General features: G+C 62.6%; 1 protein-coding gene and 1 long non-coding RNA gene across 2 annotated transcripts in view; both read left to right on the forward strand.

Moving 5' to 3' along the window:
- Positions 1-20,348, forward strand: part of LOC127466159 (polyunsaturated fatty acid lipoxygenase ALOX15B-like) — a gene marked incomplete at its 3' end in the record, with an annotated part of 28,321 nt that extends 7,973 nt beyond the window's left edge. Inside the window, exons 9-17 of the mRNA XM_051776766.1 lie at positions 1,587-1,703; positions 2,654-2,757; positions 5,220-5,392; positions 7,470-7,613; positions 10,020-10,223; positions 12,846-12,932; positions 16,594-16,635; positions 18,626-18,753; positions 20,227-20,348. Coding sequence (XP_051632726.1) covers positions 1,587-1,703; positions 2,654-2,757; positions 5,220-5,392; positions 7,470-7,613; positions 10,020-10,223; positions 12,846-12,932; positions 16,594-16,635; positions 18,626-18,753; positions 20,227-20,348 — 1,121 coding nt within the window. The remainder of the gene's footprint in view (positions 1-1,586; positions 1,704-2,653; positions 2,758-5,219; positions 5,393-7,469; positions 7,614-10,019; positions 10,224-12,845; positions 12,933-16,593; positions 16,636-18,625; positions 18,754-20,226) is intronic.
- Positions 15,023-16,547, forward strand: LOC127466161 (uncharacterized). Its single transcript, XR_007902624.1, has 3 exons — positions 15,023-15,999; positions 16,060-16,210; positions 16,453-16,547. It is a non-coding gene; the product is annotated as an uncharacterized LOC127466161 (long non-coding RNA).
- Positions 20,349-22,829: the final 2,481 nt, after the last annotated feature.

Genomic DNA, 22,829 nt, shown 5'->3' on the forward strand with positions numbered 1-22,829 from the left:
GGGACAGGGGGGATTGCACCTGCACAGGTGAGGGACAGGGGGGATTGCACCTGCACAGGTGAGGGACAGGGGGGATTGCACCTGCACAGGTGAGGGACAGGTGGGACACTGGACAGGTGAGGGACAGGAGGAGGAGGTACAGGTGAGGGACAGGTGGGACACTGGACAGGTGAGGGACAGGAGGAGGAGGTACAGGTGAGGGACAGGGGGGACACTGTACAGGTGAGGGACAGGAGGAGGAGGTACAGGTGAGGGACAGGGCACCTGGACAGGTGAGGGACAGGGGACACTGGACAGGTGAGGGACAGGGGGGATTGCACCTGCACAGGTGAGGGACAGGTGGGACACTGGACAGGTGAGGGACAGGAGGAGGAGGTACAGGTGAGGGACAGGGGACACTGGACAGGTGAGGGACAGGAGGAGGAGGTACAGGTGAGGGACAGGGCACCTGGACAGGTGAGGGACAGGAGGAGGAGGTACAGGTGAGGGATGGGTGATATTGCACCTGGACAGGTGAGGGACAGGGGATGTTGGCACCTGGACAGGTGAGGGACAGGGGACATGGGCACCTGGACAGGTGAGGGACAGGTGGGATTGCACCTGCACAGATGAGGGACAGGGGATGTTGGCATGGCACCTGCACAGGTGAGGGACAGGGGACAGTGGCACCTGGACAGGTGAGGGATGGGTGATATTGGCACCTGGACAGGTGAAGGACAGGAGGAGGAGGTACAGGTGAGGGACAGGTGGGATTGCACCTGCACAGGTGAGGGACAGGTGGGATTGGCACCTGGACAGGTGGGGGGCAGGAGGAGGAGGTACAGGTGAGGCACAGGGGATAGGGCACCTGGACAGGTGAGGGACAGGTGGGATTGCACCTGCACAGGTGAGGCACAGGGGATAGGGCACCTGGACAGGTGAGGGACAGGGGACATGGGCACCTGGACAGGTGAGGGACAGGAGGAGGAGGTACAGGTGAGGGACAGGGGACACTGGACAGGTGAGGGACAGGAGAAGGAGGTACAGGTGAGGGACAGGGCACCTGGACAGGTGAGGGACAGGAGAAGGAGGTACAGGTGAGGGACAGGGCACCTGTACAGGTGAGGGACAGGGCACCTGGACAGGTGAGGGACAGGTGTCATTGGCATTGTCACCTCCTGGGGATCATTGTCATCTGGACAGGTGAGGGACAGGGGACAGGGGCACCTGCACAGGTGAGGGACAGGGTTTATTGCCCCTCCTGAGGGTGTTATTGCCCCCCTGAGGTGTTCATTGCCCCCCTGAGGTGTTTGTTGCCCCCAGGCTGGCCCCGTTTGCCCCCGGGCTGCCCTGGGGGGGTTGTTACCCCCGGGGGTGTTTATTGCCCCCCTGAGGTGTTTGTTGCCCCCAGGCTGGCCCCGTTTGCCCCCGGGCTACCCTGGGGGGGTTGTTACCCCTGGGGGTGTTTATTGCCCCCCTGAGGTGTTTGTTGCCCCCAGGCTGGCCCCGTTTGCCCCCGGGCTGCCCTGGGGGGGTTGTTACCCCCCTGGGTGGGTTGTTACCCCCGGGGGTGTTTGTTGCCACCCTGAGGTGTTTGTTGCCCCCAGGCTGGCCCCGTTTGCCCCCGGGCTGCCCTGGGCGCTGCCCCTCGGGACCCCCCTGGACCCCGACCTGAGCTACTCCCTGGCCAAGAGCGCGGCCTTTTACCTGCGGGGCAGCGCGGCGTGAGTGACCCCTGACCCCTGACCCCTGACCCCGGAGGGACCTCTGAGGGACCCTGACCCCAAATCTCCCCCCAATGTCCCCCCAATGTCCCCCCAATGTCCCCAATGTCCCCCAATGTCCCCCCCAATGTCCCCCAATGTCCCCCCAATGCCCCCCCAATGTCCCCCCAATGTCCCCAATGTCCCCCCAATGTCCCCCCAATGTCCCCAATGCCCCCCCAATGTCCCCCCAATGTCCCCCAATGTCCCCCCAATGTCCCCCCAATGTCCCCAATGTCCCCCCAATGTCCCCCAATGTCCCCCAATGTCCCCAATGTCCCCCCAATGTCCCCCCAATGTCCCCAATGTCCCCCCAATGTCCCCCAATGTCCCCAATGTCCCCCCAATGTCCCCCAATGTCCCCCCAATGTCCCCCCAATGTCCCCCCAATGTCCCCAATGTCCCCCCAATGTCCCCAATGTCCCCCACTGTCCCCCCAATGTCCCCCCAATGTCCCCCCAATGTCCCCCACTGTCCCCCCAATGTCCCCCCAATGTCCCCCAATGTCCCCCAATGTCCCCAATGTCCCCCCAATGTCCCCAATGTCCCCCCAATGTCCCCCACTGTCCCCCAATGTCCCCCCAATGTCCCCCCAATGTCCCCAATGTCCCCCCAATGTCCCCCAATGTCCCCCAATGTCCCCCCAATGTCCCCCAATGTCCCCAATGTCCCCCCAATGTGCCCCCAATGTCCCCCAATATCCCCCCAATGTCCCCCCAATGTCCCCCCAATGTCCCCAATATCCCCCCAATGTCCCCCAATGTCCCCCCAATGTCCCCCAATATCCCCCCAATGTCCCCCAATGTCCCCCCAATGTCCCCCAATATCCCCCCAATGTCCCCAATGTCCCCAATGTCCCCAATGTCCCCAATATCCCCCCAATGTCCCCCCTGTCCCCCCAATGTCCCCAGCAATCTGGAAGCCAGGCTCCGGGGGTTCCTGGCCCGTCCGTGTTCGTGGCCCAGCCTGGAGGCCCTGTCGGGCGTGTTCAGGGGCTTCCACACCCCCGTCACCGGTGAGGGGCTTCGGGGGTCCCGGGGGGGACACGGGGGGGTCCCAGGAGTTTGGGGGTCCCGGGGGGGACACGGGGGGGTCCCAGGAGTTTGGGGGTCCCGGGGGGGGACACGGGGGGGTCCCAGGAGTTTGGGGGGACATTGGGGAGAGATGGGGGGGTCCCAGGAGTTTGGGGGTGTCCCAGGAGTTTGGGGGTGTCAGGGTGTATATGGGGGGGTCTCAGGAGCTTGGGGAGGTCCCAGGTGTTTGGGGGTGTCCCAGGAGTTTGGGGGTGTGACGGGGTCTGGGAACAGTCCCAGGAGTTTGGGGGTCTCAGGGGGGACATGGGAGATCTCAGGAGCTTGGGGAGGTCCCAGGAGTTTGGGGGTGTCAGGGTGTATATGGGGGGGGGTCCTAGGAGTTTGGGGGTCCCAGGGGGGATATGGGGGGGTCTCAGGAGTTTGGGGGGAATCCAAGAGTTTGGGGGTCCCGGGGGGGACATGGGGGGGTCCCAGGAGTTTGGGGATCCCAGGGGGGACATGGGGGGGTCCCAGGAGTTTGGGGGGCTCCAGGGGGGACACGGGGGGGTCCCAGGAGTTTGGGGGGCTCCAGGGGGGACATGGGGGGGTCCCAGGAGTTTGGGGGGCTCCAGGGGGGACACGGGGGGGGCTCAGGAGTTTGGGGGGTGCCAGGGGGGACATGGGGGGGTCCCAGGAGTTTGGGGGAGTCCCAGGAGTTTGGGGGGGTCCCAGGATTTTGGGGGGACATTTGGGGAGTCCCAGGAGTTTGGGGGGCCCAGGGGGAACATGGGGGGATCCCAGGGGTTTGGGGGGACATGGGGGAGTCCCAGGAGTTTGGAGGGTTCCCAGGAGTTTGGGGGTTCCCAGGAGCATGAGGGGGTCCCAGGGGGGAACATGGGGGGGTCCCAGGAGTTTAGGGGTGTCAGGGGGGACATGGGGGGATCTCAGGAGCTTGGGGAGGTCCCAGGAGCTTGGGGGATGTGCCAAGAGTTTGGGGGTGTCCCAGGAGTTTGGGGGTATCAGGGGGGACATGGGAGGTCTCAGGAGCTTGGGGAGGTCCCAGGATTTTGGGGGTGTCCCAGGAGTTTGGGGTTGCCAGGGGGGACATGGGGGGTCCCAGGAGTTTGGGGGGACATTGGGGGAGTCCCAGGAGTTTGGGGGTTCCCAGGAGTTTGGGGTGACATTGTGGGGGTCCCAGGAATTTGGGGGTTCCTGGGAGTTTTGGGGGACATGGGGGGGTCCCAGGAGTTTGGGGGTCCCAGGAAGGACATGGGGGGGTCCCAGGAGTTTGGGGGTCCCAGGAAGGACATGGGGGGGTCCCAGGAGTTTGGGGGTGTCAGGGAGGACATGGGGGGGTCCCAGGAGTTTGGGGGGGTCCCAGGAGTTTGGGGGGACATTTGGGGAGTCCCAGAAGTTTGGGTGTCCTAGGAAGGACGTAAGGGGGTCCCAGGAGTTTGGGGGTGTCCCAGGAGTTTGGGGGGTCCCAGGGAGGACATGGGGGAGTCCCAGGAGTTTGGGGGTTCCCAGGAGCATGAGGGGGTCCCAGGGGGGAACATGGGGGGGTCCCAGGAGTTTAGGGGTGTCAGGGGGGACATGGGGGGATCTCAGGAGCTTGGGGAGGTCCCAGGAGCTTGGGGGATGTGCCAAGAGTTTGGGGGTGTCCCAGGAGTTTGGGGGTATCAGGGGGGACATGGGGGGGGTCCCAGGAGTTTGGGGGTATCAGGGGGGACATGGGAGGTCTCAGGAGCTTGGGGAGGTCCCAGGATTTTGGGGGTGTCCCAGGAGTTTGGGGTTGCCAGGGGGGACATGGGGGGTCCCAGGAGTTTGGGGGGTGTCAGGGGGGACGTAGGGGGGGTCTCAGGAGTTTGGGGGGGTCCCAGGAGTTTGGGGGGACATTGGGGAGTCCCAGGAGCTTGGGGTGTCCCAGGAAAGACATAAGGGGGTCCCAGGAGTTTGGGGGGTGCCAGGGGGGATATGGGGGGGGTCCCAGGAGTTTGGGGGGACATTGGGGGAGTCCCAGGAGTTTGGGGGTTCCCAGGAGTTTGGGGTGACATTGTGGGGGTCCCAGGAATTTGGGGGTTCCTGGGAGTTTTGGGGGACATGGGGGGGTCCCAGGAGTTTGGGGGTCCCAGGAAGGACATGGGGGGGTCCCAGGAGTTTGGGGGTGTCAGGGAGGACACGGGGGGGTCCCAGGAGTTTGGGGGTGTCAGGGAGGACATGGGGGGGTCCCAGGAGTTTGGGGGGTTCCCAGGAGTTTGGGGGGGCCTCAGGGGGGACATGGGGAGGTCCCAGGAGTTTGGGGGTTCCCAGGAGCATGAGGGGGTCCCAGGGGGAACATGGGGGGGTCCCAGGAGTTTGGGGGGTCCCAGGAGTTTGGGGGGACATGGGGGGGGTCCCAGGAGTTTGGGGGGGTCCCTGGGATTTTGGGGGGTCCCAGGGGGTGTGTGACCCCCCCGCCGTGCAGAGTACGTGGTGCAGCACTGGCAGGAGGACGCGTTTTTCGGGGAGCAGTTCCTGAGCGGGGTGAACCCCGTCCTGCTGCGCCGCTGCCCCCGCCTGCCCCCCAACTTCCCCGTCACCCCACACATGGTGGCCCCCAGCCTCGGGCCCCACACCTGCCTGCGCGCCGAGATGGAGGTGGGCACCCCAAAACCCGCGGGGGGGGGGGAAACAGGGATTGGGGGTCCCAGGGTTTGGGATCTCGGGGTTTGGGATCTCGGGGTTTGGGGGTCCCAGGATTTGGGGTTTCAGGGTTTGGGATCTCGGGGTTTGGGGGTTCCTGGAGTTGGATTCTTGGGGTTTGGGATCTTGGGGTTTGGGATCTCAGGGTTTGGGGGGTCCCAGGATTTGGGATCTCAGGATTTGGGATCTTGGGGTTTGGGATCTTGGGGCTTGGGGGTTCCTGGACTTGGATTCTTGGGGTTTGGGATCTCGGGGTTTGGGATCTCAGGATTTGGGGGTCCCTGGGTTTGGGATCTCGGGGTTTGGGGTTTCAGGGTTTGGGGGTCCTGGAGTTTGGGATCTCGGGGTTTGAGATCTCAGGGTTTGGGATCTCAGGGTTTGGGGGTCCCAGGTTTTGGGATCTTGGGGTTTTGGGGGTCCTGGAGTTTGGGATCTCAGGGTTTGGGATCTTGGGGTTTGGGATCTCAGGATTTGGGGGTCCCTGGGTTTGGGATTTCAGGGTTTGGGGGGTCCCAGAATTTGGGATCTCGGGGCTTTGGGGATCCTGGAGTTTGGGATCTTGGGGCTTGGGGGTTCCTGGAGTTGGATTCTTGGGGTTTGGGATCTCGGGGTTTGGGATCTCAGGGTTTGGGGATCTCAAGGTTTGGGGGTCCTGGGATTTGGGATCTCGGGGTTTGGGGGTCCCAGGATTTGGGATCTCAGGGTTTGGGGGTCCCTGGGTTTGGGATCTTGGGGTTTGGGATCTCAGGGTTTGGGATCTCGGGGTTTGGGGTTTCAGGGTTTGGGGGTCCTGGAGTTTGGGATCTCGGGGTTTGGGATTTGGGGGTTTGGGGGTCCCAGGATTTGGGATCTCGGGGTTTGGGATCTCGGGGTTTGGGATCTTGGGGTTTGGGGATCTCAGGATTTGGGGGTCCCTGGGTTTGGGATCTCAGGGTTTAGGGGTTCCTGGAGTTGGATTCTTAGGGGTTTGGGATCTCGGGGTTTGGGATCTCAGGGTTTGGGGTCCCAGGGTTTGGGATCTCGGGGTTTGGGGGTCCCAGGATTTGGGATCTCAGGGTTTGGGATCTTGGGGTTTGGGATTTGGGGGTTTGGGGGTCCCAGGATTTGGGATCTCAGGATTTGGGATCTCGGGGTTTGGGGGTCCCAGGGTTTGGGATCTCAGGGTTTGGGATTTGGGGGTTTGGGGGTCCCAGGGTTTGGGATCTCGGGATTTAGGGGTTCCTGGAGTTGGATTCTTGGGGTTTGGGATTTCAGGGTTTAGAATCTCGGGGTTTGGAGGTCTCAGGATTTGGGTTCTTGGGGTTTGGGATCTCGGGAATTGGGGGTCCCAGGATTTGGGATCTCTGGGTTTGGGAGTCCTGAGATTTGGGATCTCAGGGTTTTGGGGGTCCTGGGGTTTGGGATCTCAGGGTTTGGGATCTCAGGGTTTGGGGGTCCTGGGATTTGGGATCTCGGGGTTTGGGGGTCCGTGGGTTTGGGATCTTGGGGTTTGGGATCTCAGGGTTTGGGATCTCAGGGTTTGGGGGACTCAGGGTTTGGGGGTCCTGAGATTTGGGATCTCGAGGTTTTGGAGGTCTCAGGTTTGAGGTTTAGGCTTTGGGGGGGTGTCCCCTGTTTTTGGGGTGACCCCCCCATGCCCCCCCCAGGCTGGCAACGTGTACCTGGTGGACTATGGGGTGCTGGGGGGGGGTCCTGGGCTTTGGGGGTCCCAGGATTTGGGATCTCGGGGTTTGGGGTCCCAGAATGTGGGATCTCAGGGTTTGGGGGTCCCTGGGTTTGGGATCTCAGGGTTTGGGGGTATCTCCTGGGCTTTGGGGGTGTCCCCTGTTTTTGGGGTGACCCCCCCGTGCCCCCCCCAGGCTGGCAACGTGTACCTGGTGGACTATGGGGTGCTGGGGGGGGGGGTCCTGGGCTTTGGGGGTCCCAGGATTTGGGATCTCGGGGTTTGGGGGTATCTCCTGGGTTTTGGGGGTATCCCCTGGGTTTTGGGGGTGTCCCCTGTTTTTGGGGTGACCCCCCCGTGCCCCCCCAGGCTGGCAACGTGTACCTGGTGGACTATGGGGTGCTGGGGGGGGTCCCCACCGCGCTCATCGACGGCCGCCCCACCTTCGTGGCCGCCCCCCTTTGCCTCCTGCACCAGAGGGAGGACGGGGAGATGAGACCCCTCGCCATCCAGGTGGGACCCCAAAACCCACTGGGGGGACCCCAAAAACCCTGGGGGGGGGAGATGAGACCCCTCGCCATCCAGGTGGGACCCCAAAACCCACTGGGGGGACCCCAAAACCTTGGGGGGGGAGATGAGACCCCTCGCCATCCAGGTGGGACCCCAAAACCCACTGAGGGGACCCCAAAACCTTGGGGGGGGAGCTCTGGAACTGGGGGAGACCCCAAAACCCATTTGGGGGACCCTGGAACTGGGGGAGACCCCAAAAACAAAGGGGGGGGAGATGAGATCCCTCGCCATCCAGGTGGGACCCCAAACCTGGAGGGGACCCCAAAACCCCCTGAGGGGACCCCAAAAACCCTGGGGGGGGAGATGAGACCCCTCGCCATCCAGGTGGGACCCCAAAACCCCCTGAGGGGACCCCAAAAACCCTGGGGGGGGAGATGAGACCCCTCGCCATCCAGGTGGGACCCCAAAACCTGGGGGGGACCCCAAAAACAAGGGGGTGGGAGATGAGACCCCTCGCCATCCAGGTGGGACCCCAAAACTGGGGGGGACCCCAAAAACAAGGGGGGGACCCCAAAACCTTGGGGGGGGAGATGAGACCCCTCGCCATCCAGGTGGGACCCCAAAACCCACTGAGGGGACCCCAAAAACCCTGGGGTGGGAGATGAGACCCCTTGCCAGCCAGGTGGGACCCCAAAACTGGAGGGGACCCCAAAAACCCTGGGGGGGACCCCAAAACCCTGGGGGGGGAGATGAGACCCCTCGCCATCCAGGTGGGACCCCAAAACCCACTGAGGGGACCCCAAAAACCCTGGGGTGGGAGATGAGACCCCTTGCCAGCCAGGTGGGACCCCAAAACTGGAGGGGACCCCAAAAACCCTGGGGGGGACCCCAAAACCCTGGGGGGGGAGATGAGACCCCTCGCCATCCAGGTGGGACCCCAAACCTGGGGGGACCCCAAAAACCTTGTGGGGGACCCCAAAAACCCTGGGGGGGGAGATGAGACCCCTCACCATCCAGGTGGGACCCCAAAAACGGGGGGGACCCCAAAAACCCGGGGGGGGGAGATGAGACCCCTCGCCATCCAGGTGGGACCCCAAAACTGGGGGGGACCCCAAAAACAAGGGGGGGGACCCCAAAGCTGGGAGGGAGAGACCCTGGAACTGGGGGAGACCTCAAAAACAAGGGGGGGGGAGATGAGGCCCCTTGTCATCCAGGTGGGACCCCAAAACCGGGGGGAACCCCAAAAACCCTGGGGGGGGGGAGATGGGACCCCAAAACTGGGGGGGGACCCCAGAACCCACTGGAGGGGAGACCCTGGAACTGGGGGAGACCCCAAAACTGGGAGGGAGGGATCCCAAAACTGGAGGAGACCCCAAAACCCACGGGGGGGATCCCGAAACTGGGGGGGGGGACCCCAAAACTCACAGGGGGGACCCTGGAACTGGGGGGGGACCCCAAAACTCACAGGGGGGACCCTGGAACTGGGGGAGACCCCAAAACTGGGAGGGAGGGATCCCCAAACTCAGGGAGACCCCAAAACCCACCGAGGAGACCCCAAAACCCACGGGGGGGATCCCGAAACTGGGGGGGGGACCCCAAAACCCATTGGGGGGATCCTGGAACGGGGGGAGACCCTAAAACTGATGGTTTTGGGGTCCCCCCCAGCTGTCCCAGCAGCCCGGCCCCGAGGCCCCCATTTTCCTGCCCGGGGACCCCAAAATCTGGGAGGGGACCCCAAAATCTGAGTGACCCCTTTAGGGGGCACCGAGTTGTCCGGGGGGGGGGTTCGGTGTCCCCGGGTTTGGGGGCCCCCCAGGAGCATTTTGAGGTGTCCCTCATGCCCATTTTAGGGTGTCCCTAAACCCAAGGACACCCCAGGTTTGGGGTCCCCCATTTTCTGGTCTTAGGGGACCCCAAAATCTCTGGGGGGGACCCATTTAGGGGGGTCTGAAGTGTTTTTGGGGGGTTCTCATCTCTCGGGGTTCTGAGGTCCAGAGTCCCCCCAGGAGCGTTCTGGGGTCCCCCCCTGAATATTTGGGGTCCCCCCAAGCCCAGGGACACCCCAGTTTTGGGATCCCCCATTTTCTGGGCTTAGGGAACCCCAAAACTTCTGGGGGGGGACCCATTTAGGGGGGTCTGAAGCGTTTTTAGGGACTCTCAGCTCTCAGGGTTTTGGGGTCCCCCCAGGAGTGTTCTGGGGTCCCCCCCGATTGTTTGGGGATCCCCCAAACCCAGGGGCACCCCAGGTTTGGGATCCCCCATTTTCTGGGCTTAGGGAACCCCAAAACTTCCGTGGGGGGGGACCCATTTAGGGGGGTCTGAAGCGTTTTTAGGGGGTCTCAGCTCTCGGGGTCCCCCCAGGAGCGTTCTGGGGTGACCCCCCCTGACGGTTTTGGGGTCCCCCCCCAGCTGTCCCAGCAGCCCGGCCCCGAGGCCCCCATTTTCCTGCCCGGGGACCCCCCCTGGGTGTGGGCCCTGGCCAAGGCCTGGGTGAGAAGCGCCGAGTTCCAGGTGCACGAGGGGCTCACCCACCTGCTCCGGGGCCACCTCCTGCCGGAGGTGTTCGCCCTGGCCACGCTCAGGCAGCTGCCCCCGCAGCACCCCCTCTTCAAGGTAACCCCCCGACCCCAAAATCCCACCCCAAAAACCCCCACAGCACCCCCTCTTCAAGGGAACCCCCCGACCCCAAAATCCCACCCCAAAAACCCCCGCAGCACCCCCTCTTCAAGGTAAACCCCAAAACCCACCCCATAAACCCCCCGGCACCCCTCTCTCAAGGTAAACCCCAAAACCCACCCCATAAACCCCCCAGCACCCCCTCTTCAAGGTAAACCCCAAAAACCCACCCCATAAACCCCCCAGCACCCCCTCTTCAAGGGAACCCCCCGACCCCAAAAACCCACCCCAAAAACCCCCACAGCACCCCCTCTGCAAGGTAACCCCCCCGACCCCAAAAAACCCCCCAGCACCCCCTCTTCAAGGTAACCCCAAAAACCCACCCCAAAAACCCACCCCATAAACCCCCAGCACCCCCTCTTCAAGGTAAACCCAAAAACCCACCCCAAAATCCCACCCCATAAACCCCCCAGCACTCCCTCTTCAAGGTAAACCCAAAAAACCACCCCAAAAACCCACCCCATAAACCCCACAGCACCCCCTCTTCAAGGTAACCCCAAAAACCCCATCCTAAAAAACCTACACCTGAAAAACCCACCCCCAAAACCCCCTGCCCCCACAGCACCCCCTCTTCAAGGTAACCCCCCGACCCCAAAAACCCACCCCATAAACCCCCCACAGCACCCCCTCTTCAAGGTAAACCCCAAAAACCCACCCCAAAAACCCCCCAGCACCCCTCTGCAAGGGAACCCCCCCGTCCCCAAAAACACACCCCATAAACCCCCCAGCACCCCCTCTTCAAGGTAAACCCAAAAACCCACCCCAAAAACCCACCCCATAAACCCACCCCCCCACAGCACCCCCTCTTCAAGGTAACCCCCCGACCCCAAAAACCCACCCCATAAACCCCCACAGCACCCCCTCTGCAAGGTAACCCCCCCGACCCCAAAAACCCCCCAGCACCCCCTCTTCAAGAGAACCCCAAAAACCCACCCCAAAAACCCACGCCATAAACCCCACAGCACCCCCTCTTCAAGGGAACCCCAAAAACCCACCCCAAAAACCCACCCCATAAACCCCACGGCACCCCCTCTTCAAGGTAACCCCAAAAACCCACCCCCAAAACCCCCCAGCACCCCCTCTTCAAGGTAACCCCAAAAACCCACCCCAAAAACCCACCCTGAAAAACCCTAAGCCTGAAAAACCCACCCCAAAAACCCCCTGCCCCCACAGCACCCCCTCTTCAAGGGAACCCCCCCGACCCCAAAAACCCACCCCAAAAACCCACCCCAAAAACCCCACAGCACCCCCTCTTCAAGGGAACCCCCTCGACCCCAAAACCCACCCCATAAACCCCCCAGCACTCCCTCTTCAAGGGAACCCCAAAAAACCCACCCCCAAAACCCCACAGCACCCCCTCTTCAAGGGAACCCCAAAAACCCACCCCAAAAACCCACCCCATAAACCCCACAGCACCCCCTCTTCAAGGTAAATCCCTCGACCCCAAAAACCCACCCCAAAAACCCACCCTGAAAAACCCTAAACCTGAAAAACCCACCCCAAAAACCACCTGCCCCCCCAGCACCCCCTCTTCAAGGTAAACCCCAAAACCCACCCCAAAAACCCCCCAGCACCCCCTCTTCAAGGGAACCCCAAAAACCCACCCCAAAAACCCACCCCATAAACCCCACAGCACCCCCTCTTCAAGGTAACCCCAAAAACCCCATCCTAAAAAACCTACACCTGAAAAACCCACCCCCAAAACCCCCTGCCCCCACAGCACCCCCTCTTCAAGGGAACCCCCCGACCCCAAAAAACCCACCCCAAAAACCCCCCAGCACCCCCTCTTCAGGGTAAACCCCAAAAACCCACCCCATAAACCCCCTACCCCCCCACAGCACCCCCTCTTCAAGGTAACCCTCCGACCCCAAAAACCCACCCCATAAACCCCCACAGCACCCCCTCTTCAAGGTAAACCCCAAAAACCCACCCCAAAACCCCACCCCATAAACCCCCCAGCACCCCCTCTGCAAGGGAACCCCCCCGTCCCCAAAAACCCACCCCATAAACCCCCCAGCACCCCCTCTGCAAGGTAAACCCCAAAAACCCACCCCTGAAAAACCCTAAACCTGAAAAACCCACCCCCTCAATGCCCCCCCCGTGCCCCCCATCCCCTCAATGCCCCCCCACCCCATTAATGCCCCCCCACCCCATTAATGCCCCCACCCCATTAATGCCCCCCATTAATGCCCCCACCCCATTAATGCCCCCACCCCATTAATGCCCCCCCACCCCATTAATGCCCCCACCCCATTAATGCCCCCAACCCATTAATGCCCCCACCCCATTAATGCCCCCACCCCATTAATGCCCCCCATTAATGCCCCCACCCCATTAATGCCCCCATCCCCATTAATGCCCCCACCCCATTAATGCCCCCCATTAATGCCCCCACCCCATTAATGCCCCCCATCCCCATTAATGCCCCACCCCATTAATGCCCCCACCCCATTAATGCCCCCACCCCATTAATGCCCCCACCCCATTAATGCCCCCCCATTAATGCCCCACCCCATTAATGCCCCCCATTAATGCCCCACCCCATTAATGCCCCCCCAGCTGCTGGTGCCCCACACCCGGTTCACGGTCCAGATCGGGGTCCTCGCCCGGCGCTTCCTCCTCAACCCCGGGGGGGTCTTCGACAGGGTCTGTGAGGGGGGGCACGGGGGGGTTGGGGGGCAATTGGGGCGCTTGGGGGGTAATGGGGGGGTTGGGGGGTCCTGGGGGGCAATGGGGGGGCTTGGGGGGGGCAAAGAGGGGGTCCTGGGGGGCAATTGGGGCGCTTGGGGGGCAATGGGGGGTCTGACAGGGTCTGTGAGGGGGCACGGGGGGGCTTGGGGGGCAATTGGGGCGCTTGGGGGGCAATTGGGGGGCAATGGGGGGGTCCTGGGGGGCAATGGGGGGGTCTTCGACAGGGTCTGTGGGGGGGTACGAGGGGGACGCGGGGGGGCAATGGGGGGGGCTTGGGGGGGCAAAGAGGGGGTCCTGGGGGGCAATGGGGGGTAATGTGGGGCAATGGGGGGGTCTGACAGGGTCTGGGGGGGGGCACGGGGGGGCAATGGGGGGGGTTTGGGGGGTAATGGGGGGCAATGGGGGGTCTTTGACAGGGTCTGTGAGGGGGGCACGAGGGGGGCTCGGGGAGGGTTTGGGGGGGCAAAGAGGGGGTGCTGGGGGGCAAAGAGGGGGTGCTGGGGGGCAATTGGGGGGCAATGGGGGGGTCTTCGACAGGGTCTGTGGGGGGGGTACGAGGGGGGCACGGGGGGGCAATGGGGGGGGGCTTGGGGGAGCAAAGAGGGGGGTGCTGGGGGGCAATGGGGGGTAATGGGGGGCAATGGGGGGTCCTGGGGGGCAATGGGGGGTAATGGGGGGCAATGGGGGGTCTTTGACAGGGTCTGTGAGGGGGGCACGGGGGGGCAATGGGGGGGGTTTGGGGGGTAATAGGGGGGTAATGGGGGGCAATGGGGGGTAATGGGGGGGTCCTGAGGGGCAATTGGGGGGCAATGGGGGGGTCTTTGACAGGGTCTTTGGGGGGGGGCACGGGGAGGGCACAGGGGGGCTCGGGGGGGTCTGGGGGGCAATGGGGGGGCAATGGGGGGTCTTCGACAGGGTCTGTGAGGGGGGACTTGGGGGGTTTTGGGGGGGCAATCGGGGGGTCTGGGGGTAATGGGGGGGTCCTGGGGGGCAATGGGGCGTCTTCGACAGGGTCTGGGGGGGGGGCACGGGGGGGGCAATGGGGAGGGCTTGGGGGGGCAATGGGGGGTAATGGGAGGGTCCTGGGGGGCAATGGGAGGGTCCTGGGGGGCAGTGGGGGAGGGGGGTTGGGGGGCAATGGGGGGTCTGGGGGGCAATTGGGGGGTCTTTGACAGGGTCTGTGGGGGGGGGAAAGGGGGGGGCAAAGAGGGGGTCCTGGGGGGCAATGGGGGGTCTTTGACGGGGTCTGGGGGGGGCACAGAGGGGCAATGGGGGATTTGGGGGGCAATGGGGGGTCTTTGATGGGGTCTGGGCAGGGGTGGGCACGGGGGGGCAATGGGGGGTCTGACAGGGTCGGGGGGGGCAGTTGGGGGGTCCTGGGGGTCACAGGGGGGCAATGGGGGGGCAATGGGGGGGCAATGGGGGGGCTGGGCTTTGCTGGGATTTGGGTCCATTTCCCTGGGATTTGGGTCCATTTTATTGGGATTTGGGTTCATTTTTTGGGGATTTGGGTTCATTTTTTGGGGATTTGGGTCCATTTTGTTGGCATTTGTGTTCATTTCCCTGGGATTTGGGTCCATTTCTCTGGGATTTGGGTTCATTTTTTGGGGATTTGGGTTCGTTTCCCTGGGATTTGGGTTCATTTTGTTGGGATTTGGGTTCATTTTGCTGGGATTTGGGTTCATTTCCTTGGCATTTGTGTTCATTTCCCTGGGATTTGGGTCCATTTCTCTGGGATTTGGGTTCATTTTGTTGGGATTTGGGTTCATTTTTTGGGGATTTGGGTTCATTTCTCTGGCATTTGGGTTCATTTCCCTGGGATTTGGGTCCATTTTGTTGGGATTTGGGTTCATTTCCTTGGCATTTGGGTTCATTTTTTGGGGATTTGGGTCCATTTTGTTGGCATTTGGGTTCATTTTGCTGGGATTTGTGTTCATTTTTTTGGGATTTGGGATCATTTTGTTGGGATTTGGGTGGATTTCCCTGGGATTTGGGTTCATTTCCCTGGGATTTGGGTGGATTTCCTTGGCATTTGGGTTCATTTTGTTGGGATTTGGGTTCATTTCCCTGGGATTTGGGTTCATTTTGCTGGGATTTGGGTCCATTTCCCTGGGATTTGGGTTCATTTCCCTGGGATTTGGGTTCATTTTGTTGGGATTTGGGTCCATTTTTTGGGGATTTGGGTTCATTTCCCTGGGATTTGGGTCCATTTCCCTGGGATTTGGGTCCATTTCCCTGGGATTTGGGTCCATTTTGTTGGGATTTGGGTTCATTTTGTTGGGATTTGGGTCCATTTTTTGGGGATTTGGGTTCATTTCCCTGGGATTTGGGTTCATTTCCCTGGGATTTGGGTCCATTTTGCTGGGATTTGGGTTCATTTTGTTGGGATTTGGGTTCATTTTGCTGGGATTTGGGTTTATTTCCCTGGGATTTGGGTCCATTTTGTTGGGATTTGGGTCCATTTCCCTGGGATTTGGGTCCATTTTTGTGGGATTTGGGTCCATTTTTTGGGGATTTGGGTGGATTTCTCTGAGATTTGGGTCTGTTTGGGTGCATTTCCCTGGGCTTTGGGTATGTTTGGGTGGAATTTGTGTATATTTGTGCATATTTGGGTCTATTTGGGTATATTTTGGTCTATTTGGGTCTATTTTGATATATTTAAGTATATTTGGGTGTATTTGCACCTATTTGGGCAGATTTGGGTCTGTTGGGGTCTGTTTGGGTATATTTGAGCATATTTGAGGATATTTGTGTATATTTGGGTCTATTTGGGTATATTTGGATATATTTGGGTCTGTTTGGGTCTATTTGGGTCTATTTGGGTCTATTTGGATATATTTGGATATATTTGTGTATATTTGGATATATTTGGGTATATTTGGATATATTTGTGTATATTTGGATATATTTGTGTATATTTGGATATATTTGTGTATATTTGGATATATTTGTGTATATTTGGATATATTTGGGTATATTTGGATATATTTGGGTATATTTGGATATATTTGGATATATTTGGGTATATTTGTGTATATTTGGATATATTTGGGTATATTTGAGTATATTTGAGCCTATTTAGGTGGAATTTGGGTCTATTTCGGTGTATTTTGGTGTCTGTGACAGGCAGTAGCCCTGGGCCGCCGTGGCCTCCTGTCCCTGGTGTATTTGTGTATATTTGGGTATATTTGGCTATATTTGTATATATTTGTGTATATTTTGGCTATATTTGGGTATATTTTGGTGTATTTGGACAGGCTGTAGCTGTTGGCCACCGTGGTCTCCTGTCCCTGGAGTGTTTGTGTATATTTGGGTATATTTTAGGTATATTTGGGTGTATTTTGGGTATATTTGGGTATATTTTGGTATCTCTAACAGACTGTAGCCCTGGGCCGCCGTGGCCTCCTGTCCCTGGTGTATTTGTGTATATTTGGCCATATTTGGGTGTATTTAGGTGGAATTTGGGTATATTTAGGTGTATTTTGGTGTCTCTCCCAGGCAGTAGCCGTTGGCCACCGTGGCCTCCTGTCCCTGGTGTATTTGTGTATAATTGGCTATATTTTGGGGATATTTGGGTACATTTTGGATATATTTGGTACATTTCTGACCCCCCCAGGCCGTGGCCGTGGGTCGCCGTGGTCTCCTGTCCCTGGTGTCGCGGGGTCTGCGCCGTCTCCGTTACCCCTCCCTGCTGTATTTGGGGATATTTGGGGATATTTTGGGTATATTTGGGTACATTTTGGGGATATTTGGGTACATTTTGGGTACATTTTGGTCCATTTTGGTGTCTCTCAGGCAGTAGCCGTGGGTCGCCGTGGTCTCCTGTCCCTGGTGTCGCGGGGTCTGTGCCGTCTCCGTTACCCCTCCCTGGTGTATTTGGGGATATTTGGGGATATTTTGGGTATATTTGGGTACATTTTGGGTACATTTTGGGTACATTTTGGGTACATTTTGGTCCATTTTGGTGTCTCTCAGGCAGTAGCTGTGGGTCACCGTGGCCTGCTCTCCCTGGTGTCGCGGGGTCTGTGCCGTCTCCGTTACCCCTCCCTGGTGTATTTGGGGATATTTGGGGATATTTTGGGTATATTTGGGTACATTTTGGGTATATTTGGGTATATTTGGGTATCTCTAACAGGCAGTAGCTGTTGGTCGCTGTGGTCTCCTGTCCCTGGTGTCCCGGGGTCTGCGCCGTCTCCGTTACCCCTCCCTGCTGTATTTGGGGATACTTTGGGTATATTTGGGGATATTTTGGGTATATTTAGGTATATTTTGGTGGGATTTGTGTCTCTCCCAGGCCGTGGCCGTGGGTCGCCGTGGTCTCCTGTCCCTGGTGTCCCGGGGTCTGCGCCGTCTCCGTTACCCCTCCCTGCTGTATTTGGGGTTATTTGGGGATATTTGGGGATATTTTGGGTATATTTAGGTATATTTTGGTGGGATTTGTGTCTCTCCCAGGCCGTGGCCGTGGGTCACCGTGGCTGCTCTCCCTGGTGTCGCGGGGTCTGCGCCGTCTCCGTTACCCCTCCCTGCTGTATTTGGGGATATTTGGGTACATTTTGGGTATATTTGGGTACATTTTGGGTACATTTTGGGTACATTTTGGGTACATTTTGGTCCATTTTGGTGTCTCTCAGGCAGTAGCTGTGGGTCACCGTGGCCTGCTCTCCCTGGTGTCGCGGGGTCTGCGCCGTCTCCGTTACCCCTCCCTGGTGTATTTGGGGATATTTGGGGATATTTTGGGTATATTTGGGTACATTTTGGGTATATTTGGGTATATTTGGGTATCTCTAACAGGCAGTAGCTGTTGGTCGCTGTGGTCTCCTGTCCCTGGTGTCCCGGGGTCTGCGCCGTCTCCGTTACCCCTCCCTGCTGTATTTGGGGATACTTTGGGTATATTTGGGGATATTTTGGGTATATTTAGGTATATTTTGGTGGGATTTGTGTCTCTCCCAGGCCGTGGCCGTGGGTCACCGTGGTCTCCTGTCCCTGGTCTCTCGGGGTCTGCGCCGTCTCCGTTACCCCTCCCTGCTGTATTTGGGGATATTTTGGGTACATTTTGGGTACATTTTGGTACATTTCTGACCCCCCCCAGGCAGTAGCTGTGGGTCGCCGTGGTCTCCTGTCCCTGGTGTCCCGGGGTCTGCGCCGTCTCCGTTACCCCTCCCTGCTGTATTTGGGGATATTTGGGGATATTTTGTGTATATTTGGGTACATTTTGGGTACATTTTGGTACATTTTGGTGTCTCTCAGGCAGTAGCTGTTGGTCGCCGTGGTCTCCTGTCCCTGGTGTCCCGGGGTCTGCGCCGTCTCCGTTACCCCTCCCTGCTGTATTTGGGGATATTTGGGTACATTTTGGGTACATTTTGGGTACATTTTGGATATATTTGGGTACATTTTGGATATATTTGGGTACATTTTGGATATATTTGGGTACATTTCTGACCCCCCCAGGCCGTGGCCGTGGGTCGCCGTGGCTGCTCTCCCTGGTCTCTCGGGGTCTGCGCCGTCTCCGTTACCCCTCCCTGCTGTATTTGGGGATATTTGGGTACATTTTGGGTACATTTTGGGTACATTTTGGATATATTTAGGTACATTTCTGACCCCCCCAGGCCGTGGCCGTGGGTCGCCGTGGCCTGCTCTCCCTGGTCTCTCGGGGTCTGCGCCGTCTCCGTTACCCCTCCCTGGTGCTGCCGCGGGACCTTCGCCGCCGGGGGGTCTGCGGGACCCGCCGGTACCTCTTTGCTGACGACGCCCGACGGGTCTGGGGGGCCATCCACAGGTGGGGGGCACTGGGGGGCACTGGGAGGGACTGGGGGGCACTGGGGGGGCACTGGGAGGGACTGGGGGGCACTGGGGGGGCACTGGGAGGGACTGGGGGCACTGGGGGGGCACTGGGAGGGACTGGGGGGCACTGGGGGGGCACTGGGAGGGACTGGGGGAACTGGGAGGGACTGGGGGGCACTGGGGGGCACTGGGGGGCCATCCACAGGTGGGGGGCACTGGGGGGCACTGGGGGGGCACTGGGAGGGACTGGGGGGCACTGGGGGGGCACTGGGAGGGACTGGGGGAACTGGGAGGGACTGGGGGGACTGGGGGACACTGGGGGGGCACTGGGAGGGACTGGGAGGGACTGGGGGGCACTGGGGGGGACTGGGAGGGACTGGGGGGCACTGGGGGGCACTGGGAGACACTGGGGGGCACTGGGACACCCCTGACACCCCCCGTGATTCCCTGTGCCCCCTCATGACCTGTATGACCCCCCCGTGCCCTGTGTGCCCCCCCAATGATCCCCTGTGTGCCCCCCCATACCCCCTGTGCCCCCCTGTGTCCCCCTGTGCCCCCCCCATGATTCCCTGACCCCTGTGTGCCCCCCCCTGTGCCCCCCCAGTGATTGACTGTGCCCCCCCCGTGCCCCCCAGGTTCGTTGGGGGGGTGCTGTCCCTGTCCTGCCCCTCGGACGGGTCAGTCCAGGCCCATCCCCTGTGCCCCCCTGTGTGCCCCAATGATCCCCTGTGCCCCCCTGTGCCCCCCCCATGCCCTGTGTGCCCCCCCATGATTGACTGTGCCCCCCCTGTGCCCCCCCCGTGCCCCCCAGGTTCGTTGGGGGGGTGCTCTCCCTGTCCTACCCCTCGGACGGGTCCGTCCAGGCCGACCCCCTGTGCCCCCCTGTGCCCCCCCTGTGCCCCCCCATGCCCTGTGTGACCCCCCCAAATGATTGACTGTGCCCCCCCTGTGCCCCCCCCGTGCCCCCAGGTTCGTCGGGGGGGTGCTCTCCCTGTACTACCCCTCGGACGGGTCAGTCCAGGCCCATCCCCTGTGCCCCCCTGTGCCCCCCCTGTGACCCCCCTGTGCCCCCCCATGCCCTGTGTGACCCCCCCGTGCCCCCCCCGTGCCCCCCAGGTTCGTTGGGGGGGTGCTCTCCCTGTCCTACCCCTCGGACGGGTCCGTCCAGGCCCATCCCCTGTGCCCCCCCTGTGCCCCCCTGTGCCCCCCCATGCCCTGTGTGACCCCCCCATGCCCTGTATGACCCCCCCCATGCCCTGTGTGACCCCCCCGTGCCCCCCCCGTGCCCCCCAGGTTCGTCGGGGGGGTGCTCTCCCTGTACTACCCCTCGGACGGGTCCGTCCAGGCCCATCCCCTTTGCCCCCCCTGTGCCCCCCTGTGCCCCCCCATGCCCTGTGTGACCCCCCCATGCCCTGTATGACCCCCCCATGCCCGGTGTGCCCCCCCATGACCCCTGTGTGCCCCCCAGGTTCGTCGGGGGGGTGCTCTCCCTGTACTACCCCTCGGACGGGGCCGTCCAGGCCGACCCCGAGCTCCAGGCCTGGGTGGGGGAGATTTTCCAGAAGGGATTCCTGGGCAGGAGGCGCTCAGGTGGGCACGGGGGGGCACGGGGGGGGCACGGGGGGGCACGGGGGGGGTGTGACCCCTCAGGTGGGCACGGGGGGGGGCACGGGGGGGCCAAAAGGGGGGGGTGACCCCTCAGGTGGGCACGGGGGGGGCACGGGGGGGGCCAAAAGGGGGGGGGTGACCCCTCAGGTGGGCACGGGGGGGGCACGGGGGCGGGTTGTGACCCCTCAGGGGGGCACGGGGGGGGCGCGGGGGGGGCACGGGGGGGGGTTGTAACACCTCAGGGGGGCCCGGGGGGGGCACGGGGGGGACACGGGGGGGGTGTGACCCCTCAGGGGGGCACGGGGGGGCACGGGGGGGCACGGGGGGGCACGGGGGGGGTGTGACCCCTCAGGTGGGCACGGGGGGGTCACGGGGGGGGGCGCGGGGGGGGGTTGTGACACCTCAGGGGGGCACGGGGGGGGCACGGGGGGGCACGGGGGGGGTGTGACCCCTCAGGTGGGCACGGGGGGGCACGGGGGGGCACGGGGGGGTTGTGACACCTCAGGGGGGCACAGGGGGGGCACGGGGGGGGGCGCGGGGGGGGGTTGTGACACCTCAGGGGGGCACGGGGGGGGCACGGGGGGGGCACGGGGGGGGGGTTGTGACCCCTCAGGGGGGCACAGGGGGGGCACGGGGGGGGTATGACCCTGAGGGGGGGCACGGGGGGGGCACGGGGGGGGGTTGTTACACCTGAGGGGGGCAAAAGGTGGGGCATGGGGGGGGGTGTGACCCCTGAGGGGGGCACGGGGGGGGCACGGGGGGGCACGGGGGGGGGCATGGGGGGGGTGTGACCCCTCTGGGGGGGACAGGGGGTTTGTGACATCTCGGGGGGGGGCACGGGGGGGTTTTGACCCCTCAGGAGGAACAGGGGGTAGGGGGGGGCACCACGGGGGGGGCACGGGGGGGGGTTGTGAAACCTGAGGGGGGCACAGGGGGGGCACGGTGGGGGTTGTGACCCCTCAGGGGGGCACGGGGGGGCACAAGGGGGGGTGTGACACCTGAGGGGGGCACGGGGGGGGCATGGGGGGGGTTGTGACCCCTCAGAGGGGCATAGAGGGGGTTGTGACACCTGAGGGGGGCACAGGGGTGGCACGGGGGGGGTGTGACCTCTCAGGGGGGCACGGGGGGGGGTGTGACCCCTCAGGGGGGCACGGGGGGGGCGCGGGGGGGGCACGGGGGGGGGTTGTGACACCTCAGGGGGGCACGGGGGGGGCACGGGGGGGGCACAAGGGGGGGTGTTACACCTGAGGGAGGCACGGGGGGGGCCTGGGGAGGGAACAGGGGGGTGTGACCCCTCAGGTGGGCACAGGGTGGGGCACGGGGGGGCACGGGGGGGGGGTTGTGACCCCTCAGGTGGGCACAGGGTGGGGCACGGGGGGGCACGGGGGGGGTGTGACCCCTCAGGTGGGCACAGGGTGGGGCACGGGGGGGGCATGGGGGGGTACGGGGGGGGGTGTGACACCTCAGGTGGACACGGGGGGGGTTGTGGCCCCTCAGGGGGGCAACGGGGGGGCACGGGGGGGGCACGGGGGGGGGTTGTGACACCTCAGGGGGGCACGGGGGGAGCACAAGGGGGCAGGGGGGGACACAAGGGGGGTGACAAGGGGGTATGGGGGGACACGGGGGGGGCACAAGGAGGGGCACTGGGGGGGTTGTGACACCTGAGGGGTCACGGGGGGGCACGGGGGGGCACGGGGGGGCATGGGGGGACACGGGAGGGCAGAAGGGGGAGCACGGGGGGGGCACAGGTGGGAATGGGGAGGGCACAAGGGGGGGTACAAGGAGGGGGCACGGGGGGCACACAGGGGGGCATGGGAGGTGTAGGGGGTGGTATGGGGGGGCACAGGGGGGACACAAGGGGGGGCATGGGGGGCACAGGGGGAGTGTGACCCCTCTGGGGGGGGGACAGGGGGGTTGTGACCCCTCTGGGGGGGACACAAGGGGGGCACAAGGAGGGGGCACAAGGGGGGGTAGGGGGTGGCATGGGGGGGCCTCAAGGGGGGGGACAAGGGGGCACGGGGGGGACAAGGGGGGGGTGCAGGGGGGAGTGTGACCCCTTGGCGGGGGGGGGACAGGGGGGTTGGGACATCCTCGGGGGGGCACAGGGGGGGCACAAGGGGGGGCAGGGGGAGTGTGACCCCTCTGGGGGGGGGACAGGGGGGTTGTGACATCTCGGGGGGGGGCACAAGGGGGGCACGGGGGGTGGGGTTGTGACCCCTCGGGGGGGGGGCACCACGGGGGGGGCACGGGGGGGGGTTGTGACTCCTGAGGGGGGCACGGGGGGGGCACGGGGGGGGTTGTGACCCCTCGGGGGGGCGGGGGCACAACAGGGGGCACGGGGGGGGGTTGTGACCCCTCGGGGGGGGGACACCACAGGGGGGGACGGGGGGGTTGTGACCCCTCAGGGGGCACGGGGGGGGTGATATGGGGGGTCCAGGGGGGTTGTGACCCTCAGATGGGCCC

This window comes from Manacus candei, unplaced genomic scaffold (assembly GCF_025592945.1).
Source record: "Manacus candei isolate 608988 ecotype Guabito, Panama unplaced genomic scaffold, ASM2559294v1 h1tg000624l, whole genome shotgun sequence".
In the NCBI taxonomy this organism is placed as follows: Eukaryota; Metazoa; Chordata; class Aves; order Passeriformes; family Pipridae; genus Manacus; species Manacus candei.